The sequence below is a fragment of the Mastacembelus armatus genome, chromosome 7 (assembly GCF_900324485.2).
Source record: "Mastacembelus armatus chromosome 7, fMasArm1.2, whole genome shotgun sequence".
Classification (NCBI taxonomy): domain Eukaryota; kingdom Metazoa; phylum Chordata; class Actinopteri; order Synbranchiformes; family Mastacembelidae; genus Mastacembelus; species Mastacembelus armatus.
In genome coordinates, this window is record NC_046639.1 from 15,328,696 (window position 1) to 15,338,232 (window position 9,537).

The 9,537-nt window shown below is 38.4% G+C and overlaps 2 protein-coding genes across 2 annotated transcripts; both read left to right on the forward strand.

The window, feature by feature from the left end:
- The first annotated feature begins 2,050 nt into the window (after window positions 1-2,050).
- srm (spermidine synthase) lies at window positions 2,051-5,214 on the forward strand. The gene is made up of 8 exons (XM_026331363.2): window positions 2,051-2,290; window positions 2,682-2,802; window positions 2,886-2,978; window positions 3,094-3,247; window positions 3,333-3,416; window positions 3,720-3,865; window positions 4,031-4,153; window positions 4,249-5,214. The coding sequence occupies exons 1-8, from the start codon at window positions 2,160-2,162 to the stop codon at window positions 4,264-4,266; spliced, it is 870 nt and encodes a 289-aa protein (XP_026187148.1). The 5' UTR covers window positions 2,051-2,159; the 3' UTR covers window positions 4,267-5,214.
- A 3,372-nt stretch (window positions 5,215-8,586) lies between these two features.
- On the forward strand, window positions 8,587-9,289 carry LOC113145969 (somatostatin-1B-like). The gene is made up of 2 exons (XM_026333151.1): window positions 8,587-8,691; window positions 9,062-9,289. The coding sequence occupies exons 1-2, from the start codon at window positions 8,587-8,589 to the stop codon at window positions 9,287-9,289; spliced, it is 333 nt and encodes a 110-aa protein (XP_026188936.1).
- The last annotated feature ends 248 nt before the right edge of the window (window positions 9,290-9,537 follow it).

Consider the following 9,537-nt stretch of genomic DNA (forward strand, 5'->3'; position numbering starts at 1 on the left):
CACCCTCTGTTCCTTCTGAACTGCTGTCCAAAAAGTCATGTAATGATCTGCAGCTTTTTTCACCGACAAAATATCAAAAATAAGACAAACTATATCTAGCTGCAGTCCAAGGATCATGACAATATCACCTGTGCCTCCTTGTTCTCCAGTGAATCTAAAACATTTTGATCTCCTTGATCACAGAGCTCTGGCAGAAACGCTTCTACAATTAAAATCTACATCATGCTACCTTGATATTTTACCAACAATTTTTAAAAACAGCTTAGCTCCAGATGGATTGCAGATTGTCAATAGTTCTCTTCAGTCAGGGCAGTTTCCCCAGGCCTTAAAAACGGCTGTTATAAAACCTCTTCTTAAAAAGCCTAATCTAGATGCTTCAGCAGTAAGTAACTACAGGCCAATATCAAATCTTCCATTTTTGGGAAAAAATATATTCAATATATATTCAATATATTCAAGATGTATTAGTTCCCTATGAGGTTTCCAGACCCCTCAGGTCATCTGGGACAGGTCTACTGTGTGTTCCCAGAACCAGAACCAAACAAAGTGAAGCAGCTTTCAGTTACTATGCTCCTCACTTGTGGAACAAACTTCCTTAACACCTGAGGTCTGCTCAAACTGTCAGCTCATTCAAAGCAGGACTGAAAACACTGTTGTTTACTGATGCCTTCAAATAATTGTTCATCCTTGTTTTCTTAATGTGCTTCTACATCTTATTTTAATTTACTTTATTTGATTTAAATTACTTATTTTATGTTAAATGTCTTTGTTTTTAGATGCTCTTTTCCATACTTTTAATGGCATTACATGCCTTGTAAAGCACTTTGAGTTGCGTAGTATGAATGGTGCTGTACAAACAAATTTGCCTTGCCTTGCATTGGGCTAATGTACACAAAAAGTTAACCAAACTTGCCAAACTTGTCAGGACAAGCTGAGTAAATATTTGAGAACGATCACAATTTTGCCAAACCCAACTCCTTAAAATAATATTGAATTTTTCTTTAGAGAACAGTCTTGTGTTTTAAGTCTCTGAGTCATAACTACTGTGGTAACTATTTCCAAGTATGTGTTTCTGCTTCTGCAATACTGTCTTTTTTAGGAAATTCTGTAGAACAGATTAAACAAGGAGAAGTTGTCTTTCAGGACATTCACACTGGTGTATGAATGGGATCATGGGTACCCTTACAAAAATGTTTATTCAAGTGTGCTTTTAGTATACTTAATTTAAGCTTACAATAGGCTTACTTTCAGTTTACTTTGTACTTATCAGAGTTTACTAAGCAATTACCACTGGCTTATATTGACAAGTATACAGAAAAATTTAAGTATATGCCCCAACCATAGAAACAGTGTTTGAACACTATTAATACTTGTGCTCACATTGTTTGGTTTTTGTGCAGATCACACAAACAGTACCATATGTACTGAGTGTTTGTTTTCTTCTGTAACTCTTTGTTTGGTCCTCTTTTGGGCTAAATCACTCTTCAGCAGACAGCATACCATGTACTCAAAAATACACATTTTAACTCTACAAAATATGAATCCAGGTATCAATGTATTGAAAACCTCTCAAACAATTTCAGAGATAGCAGCTTTGAGCCCTGTGTTTTCTTTAATATTGATACTTTCATGCTTTAATGAGGCTGTATTTGGTGGATTTGACTTGACCCCTTAGATTTCTTATAATCTTAGACCTTATACAGTCATTGCTTACAAAAAATCACATGCCTGCACATTTTCGCGATTTTCATTTACTTTGTTTTCAATGTTTCTGCGGTAAAACAGTGAAAAAATCAGCGTATGCTTTTAATATGGCGTTATTTCAAAGACAAAAACGGGCGTCTTCATGCTTCTTCACTCCCAAAGCCCGTTGAATCATCTGGTCTCGCGCATGCGCGTTGACCCGCCACCGTGGATTAGAGTTTAGCTTCTGGTTGTGTGAAGTCAAACAAACTTAACACGAACCAGGAAATCCTGCGATCCTATTGGCTCTCATAACGACTTTGCTATTACGTCGGTAGCATCTCATTCGTCAAACCATTAGGTAGCAAGTTCGGTTGGTAGACAACGAACGGCTAAGTGTCAGAGCTTTGTCGTAACGTGTCCACATTGCCACACTTACAAACACGTTAGTTTATCTGTGGCTGCTGGCAGTTGTCATGGACCTCGTTAAAAATGGATGGTTTACGGAATCGTGCACGTTATGGCCGGGGCAAGCCATGAGCCTCCAAGTGGAGGAAGTCCTCTACCACAAGAAATCCAAATTTCAGGATGTTATGGTTTTTAAGAGGTGAGCACTTGTAGCTGCACAACTTGGCTAACGTTGCTAGCAGTTAGCGTCTGCTAGCAGTAAATGGGCGGCGTAAAAATTAGCTTTCTTTTCAGGTGGGAGCTACCTGTGAGTTTTCACGCTGCGTGAATTTGTAGCTAACGTCAAGAAACTCTACGTAGCAAAGTAACCACGTATACACAGCCAAGGTGCTAACGTTAGTAAGGATGTCTCAGTGGTAACAGATTAACGAGATTTACCATAACAACCTATTACTGGTTGGTTTTAAAAGGGGTCCATAGTACAGGCGTGATGCTGCTGAATGCTGCTTCATTCATGTAAATATTCAGATTTAAATCAGCTTCAGGGTGTATGATATCATATGTATAAATGTGTCTTCATCATTTGTCAGTAAAACCTATGGGAATGTGTTGGTGCTGGATGGAGTCATCCAGTGCACAGAGAGAGATGAGTTTGCCTATCAAGAGATGATTGCCAATCTTCCCTTGTGCAGCCACCCATGCCCCAAGAAGGTATTGTATCAGACATGTTCAAAGAATGGCTACACCCATGTTTCCTGTCGTCACAGCCCAACTACACATTTCCCTTTTTTCAGGTGCTGGTTATTGGCGGAGGAGATGGCGGCGTGCTAAGGGAAGTGGTGAAGAATCCACTGGTGGAGTCTGTGGTTCTGTGTGAGATCGATGAGGTGGGAACAAAGACACTGACAAATATTCTGGCTTCTCGTGTAGAGAGCGAGACTGATCACTGCTTGACCTTGCCTAATGTCTGCTTATGCCATGCTCATGTTGTCTGGTGTGTAGGATGTCATTAATGTATCGAAGAAGTTCCTCCCGGGAATGGCCAAAGGGTTTTTTAGTCCCAAACTCACCCTCCATATTGGAGATGGCTTTGAGTTCATGAAGCAGAACCAAGATGCATTTGATGTGATTATAACTGATTCCTCAGACCCTGTTGGTAAGTCCCACTTTTTTTTAACATTATCTCCCTTTGCAAGCTGTTATAGAAAGCAGTCCTTTTCTGAGTTCTATTTTTGTTGCAGGACCTGCTGAGAGTTTATTCAAGGAGTCTTACTATCAGCTGATGAAAGCCGCATTGAGAAATGGTGGAATTCTTTGTTCCCAGGGTAAATTTATATTTCACTATAGTTTGGTGTTAAAAGTTGCTGAAGTGATGATGAATTATATTCTTAAGGGCTGACCTAAATAGAAGTCATAGTTGTGCTACTCTTGACAGTTTGCATGTACTTTTAAAGTCTATAAGAGCACTGGTTATTGTTTATGAATTTTGTCAACCCCCAAGTTATGTAGTCTGTCTTCCAGTTTTGGTAGAAGATTGGAGCAATGTCCAAAAAAAAAACAAAAAACAAAAAAAAAAAGCCAGACTAGAAATTAACATACCCTTTCTTCTGCTCTTGTCATTTTCATAGGAGAGTGTCAGTGGCTCCATTTGGAGCTGATAAAGGAGATGCGAACCTTCTGCAAGACCCTATTCCCTGTGGTGGACTATGCCTACAGCACCATCCCAACTTATCCCAGCGGCCAAATTGGATTCATGCTCTGTAGTAAAAATCCTGTAAGTGTATCTGTCATTCTCCATTTGCCGTCTGCCAAACATCTGATTGTTGTCAGATTCCCTGTAATAGAAAAACCATTCTGTTGTACAATAACCTGTCTGCTATTTTCCTGTGATCGGTAATGTCCATCAAATGACTAAAGTCTCCCTTCACTTTGTAATTAGGAAACAGATTTCAAGGAACCAGTGAAAGCACTGTCAAAAGAAGAAATGGAAGCAATGAACCTTAAATATTACAACCCTGAAATTCACAAGGCATCATTTGTTCTCCCTGAGTTTGCAAGAAAGGTATCCTGTTGCAATATGTTTTCATATATGATTTGAATGTATAAAAAAAAAATGTAATTAAAGTATTGAAATATTCCACTTTTTTGTCATGACAGGTGCTCAGTGATGCATGATGAGCAACGACAGAGCACCATGTTCATCTTCTACCTGGAACTTGGATAAAAAACCTTTTTCTACAGCTGCTTCACTTCCTCAATACAGTTCAGCACCACTAAAGACAGTTACCTCCTAAAAGTCTTTTGAATCCCTTCCAAATCCCTAACAAATAATCAGTCACAGGGAACTTGCTGAGTGATGCAAAGTGTTAGCTCAGCCATATATTTCCTTTCTACCAGTCTTACATGTTTTGACATTTATTTATTTTTCTGGTGACTTTAGTTTTTAATCTTTACTACGTGGAGGGCAATGTGGTTTGTTGGGCTGAGTGGGAAGGGCATTGCCATCAAACCTGACCTCACTCTGGAACATGTTACTGTTTATTTGAATCATTGCATCTACACGTTAGGCAATATATTACATACCATATAGAGAATGTACATGTAATGTATTGTTTCATTTTATATGTAATGTTTCATATCAGTTTGTGCTTATACTAAAATAAACAGTTGGCATTTGGCAGTACAGTACTGATGAACCCTTTGGTGCCTGAAATTGGTTGTCTGTAAAAGAAAACTTGTTCTATATCTACCATACTGTACCAGGCAGATTGTGACTAAGACAAAAAAAATGTCAAAAGTCAAATCTCCCTTTTAAAATTTTACTAATTTCAAATGAAATAATTGTAATATGTTGATGTATTCAAATGCAAATTAAGTAAAAAACAATTATGGTATTGAAACTGCCATACAACAGATGTCTTAAGATGTGAATATATTATGCAATTATAACTTGCAGTATTGGATACTGACCTTTTTTTTTTGTTGAGATAATTTGCATAGTTTCCTACCTATTAATTGTAAATTAACATTCAATCTTAGGCAAGGAAGTGTCATACCCAAGCAATGAATTTGTGTTTTTATGTTAATTATGACCTGTAATAAATACAAACATGGCTCTTTTGAGTTTGTATGCATCAGTCATCCACTAATGTTCATGCTTTTACTTTACATCACGGCAGTTCGGCACCAGATACCATTTTAGTTTATTTTATTCTAGTTTCAGTTTGACATCTTTAAATGATGTGATACTTTAAATAGGAGTGTTTTCTGTTTTCTGTTTCATTGTAGTTACAGGACAGTAGGAAAAGCAATGATTTGTTTGAGCTCTTTGTCTATTACTTCAGCATTTCCAGTTACGATTTGGCCTTCACCAATTGCTGCTTCACTCACCAATTTCAGTTTAACATGATGTGTTTAAACACCTGGCTTTACTGCTGTTTATAGCAAATGGTTAACAATAAACATGCTCCTGTAGGCACTGGTATGAACAGTTTAAGGTTTAAGTGCAATTTCTGTATTCAGTCAGAAGATGGCATCCTTTAATCTGTTAATGCTAAAGCCAGCTTTATCTATTGAAGAGGTATGAAGAAATGAATTTAAATTATAACCTATGGAGATAAGTCAAGTTTCTTGCTACGTGTGTTGTCACTGTTGCCCTCAATTGCATCAACGCAAGTTGTTGTGTAGGAGCTTAGTTCTTAGTGGTTTTCTGTTCAAATGTGACCAACCTGCAACTATGCAGTATATTGTAAGTCATACTGCCTTTGTAATGTGTGTTTGTATACTGTATTTTAAAAAATAAACTTGTGGTCTTACATTAAGACCACCGATAATACTCATAAATATTTAATTAGCTGTATATGTGTTTTAAAGAGACACAAAATTGTACTGCATAAACAGCATGTTGAAGACATTGTACTACTTGTCTAAGGACTCCAGATTTACCCACTTTGACCCACTTTGAGTCGAAATTTTCTTTGTGATCACTTTAAGAGAGTTCTTGAAGTGTTGCTGGAGGCTGTACTTAGAGTAGATGTAGTGAAAATGGACATTTCTACACACATCAGTAAAATCTGGAAGAGCCTATACACAAGCTGTCATGCTGCCATTTTTCCGTTTGAAGTCTCTTGTAGGCTGAACATACCTTCAAGGAGGATTCTTCAAACACACTGACTTGACATTATAGGTATTTCAACATTCAGCAAACATTTGGCTCCAGGCCTTCTTCAAATCAGCTCTGAATGGAAAAAATACCGCAAAAGCAGTTTTGAAGGTATGAGAAATCCATTTAAGCACATCACCCCAGGCACACTGGAATATAAGTACTGTATATTCCCTGCTGGGCGCACCATCTAAAGATATGACAATAGTAAACTCTGTTAATTGTGCTTTTTCAGCTTTCTATCCCAGAGGTTGAAGACAACTTCTCAAATAATTTTGTAGCCTACCAGACAACAATGTAGAGATGTGGCTAAAATCCCAAAACATTTCTCCTAAGTAAACTGAAACTGAGTAATAGGCAGCCTCTCTTCTCTATTCCACCTTTAATACAACAGACATGTTTCTGATTTTTGATGTAACATTATTTTAAATTACTTTTTGCCCAGTATTTTATATCCCATCATTTTGAGGCAATCAGTGCAATCAAGTGCTTTTTGCTGCTCTTAATGAGACTTCTCTACTGCTATTTTGGTCCACTGCTGTTGAGCAATCCACTGCGGTTTTCTTAGGTTTGACAGGTTGCCTCTGAGCTGAAAGTGTCAGTTCTTTACATAAATGTTCAACTGGATTAAGATCAGGACTCAATGCAGGCCACATCAGAATGCTTCAACATTTTCTTCTCAGCCACTTTGTGCTTTTAGGTGGATGTTTTTTGTTGTTATCCTACAGGATGAGTCATGACCTGTGAATGCGACAGAGCTCTCTGACATTGGGCAGTATGTTTTTGGCTCAAAGCACCCTCTCTCACATACAGCAAAGCAAACCCACAACATAACTGTTAATTTTAGAAGCTCTTTCATAGCTTCTTTGATTCAATTGCAAACTAATAGCATGCAGGAAGAATGGAGCCTGTTTCCAATTGGGTATTAAGATATCAACACCTTTAGCTACATTTGTATGTTTTATGCTGTAATCAGCTCTCCAGAATGAGTTTACCTTAGCAAAAACCATAAAGTATGCTGCTTCATTCACATTTTCAGTTAACACTACAGTACTTCTATCACATAGTCAAGGTAAGCCTCAGAATAATTTAGTATAACAAAGTTTTGATTAAGAAAACTTCCACTAGTGGCAGTTCAGCTGAACAGACAAACAGCTTAGGTTATACTGTGAATTGAACTGCAGACACTATTTACTCTTGTTACCTGCAGAAGAAGAACTGCAGACATTCAGATGATTGCTTTATAAATCTAGCTGGGATATAGTTAAACAGCTTTTACGAGCACATTTGTTTCCAATTTCTGTTTTGCCAAACCTGCCTAACCTGAACCATTCTATTTTTAATAAAGAAAAACAAATAAAAATATGTGAAATTTAGTTAGATTATTTCTGTTTTCAAAACTGCCTATATCAGTGTAAAACCTTAGTTCACTGCTGAAGAATTGTTGCTTCTTTTATTTTTTTAACAACTACATATGTTTACTCCACTGGACAGGTGATGTGCATTTCCTGAAGACACTCAAGTCATTGTGAGTGTCAGACCGTTCAATTGTAATCTGGAGGTGTCAGAGATGCAGCCTGCAGCACTGTGACAGGAATCAGATGTTGACAGAAGTGGAGCGTCAAAGACAGGGATGAGTAGAGTCAGTTTGATTGTATTGTTTCTAGACTTTTTAATTGTTGCTGCACAGAAATGCAGCCATTTCATCTTCTGTGTTCAGGATGGTACATCCAGTGATATCACGCAGTTAATGCGTTGTGGAATTGTCCTTCCACCTGTCTGACGAGGTCACGTTTGAGATCGTTTATCATAACTGCCAATGCATGTTGATGTCCAAAGCTGGTTTAAGCCCAGTGATGTCATTGTGCGATATTGCTGTTTCCCCGGTGAATCAGACGTACACCACCTCACAATTTGTCAAAAAGGTTAAATGCTCAGTGGATCCATTTGTTGTGCCCTGACCCCTTTATCTCTCCTCCTCTTCCATGCTCACGTACCCCCCCCCCCCCACCCCAAAACATGCACATGTACACCCTCCACCCTCCGTCATACACCCACCACCCTGCACGTCAGTTGCAGACAGGGGGAGAGGCATATAAAAGACCGAGGGACTTTGGATGTAGAGCAGAAGAAACATTAGTGGTTTCCAAATCTTGTGACCAGCTGCCACCAACTGCGCTACACTTTCTCCAACACTCTCCTCTGGATCTCTGTCTAGTCTGAGCTGCTCAGACTCTTCTTCTCAAACACACACACTCACATTATCCTATCTCTGTGAGCCTCCTGCTCTTCTGAGTGTGGCTGTGGTCCGTTACTTGCACTCCTGTCACAGCATGCAGCTCCTGGTGGTGTTAGCAGCTCTTATGGGGGTTCTGTTCAGCGTTAGAGCAGCAGCCGTGCTTCCTGTGGAGGATAGGATCCCCATCCATCTAAACAGGGTAAGGAAATTAATATTGTTCAGTATCAATAATAATGTTGTTCAAACGTGTTTGGATTTTAAAAAGAATGGCTTACAGTCAAAATTGCTTGGGAAACGTACAAAATAAAAGCATGTTACTATATTTCTAATTTGCATTTGAAATAATTTTCACTTAAATAATACATAAATCAGTTCATCATGTGAACTCATGACATTTAACCTTTAAACAAATTTAAGTGGTAAAAACAACAAGAATAATCATAATAATACTAATACTACTAACAGTAGTAATAATTCCTATAGCAAAACAGGTGCAAAATGTCAAATGTTCATATCCACAATCTAGTGTCTTTTATTATATGTTTTCTTCTCTTCTGATGTTTGGTCAGGAGCTCAGTAAAGAGCGAAAGGAGCTAATCCTGAAGCTGGTGTCTGGCTTGCTGGATGGAGCACTGGATGCCAACATGCTGCCGGGTGACTCGGCACCTGTGGATCTCGAAGAGCCGCTAGAGTCACGTCTGGAGGAGCGGGCTGTCTACAACAGGCTATCACTGCCTCAGCGTGATCGTAAAGCCCCCTGTAAAAACTTCTTCTGGAAAACTTTCACCTCCTGCTAACAGTGCCCAAAACCACCTGGCTCTGCTTCCTCAAATATACTCCTTCCCTCCCAGCTCCACATGAACTGTAGTAGACCTAAGCTGTACATATCATCTACAACTGTCAGACATGCAGCATTGATGGACTTCAATGAGACAGTGTGTCTGTTTCAATATTAATTATTTATGTATTTATGTAAACAATGTATGTATTTATGTATGTTTCTTTCAGGGTCAATAATAAAGCATGAATATAACATTTAATTTAA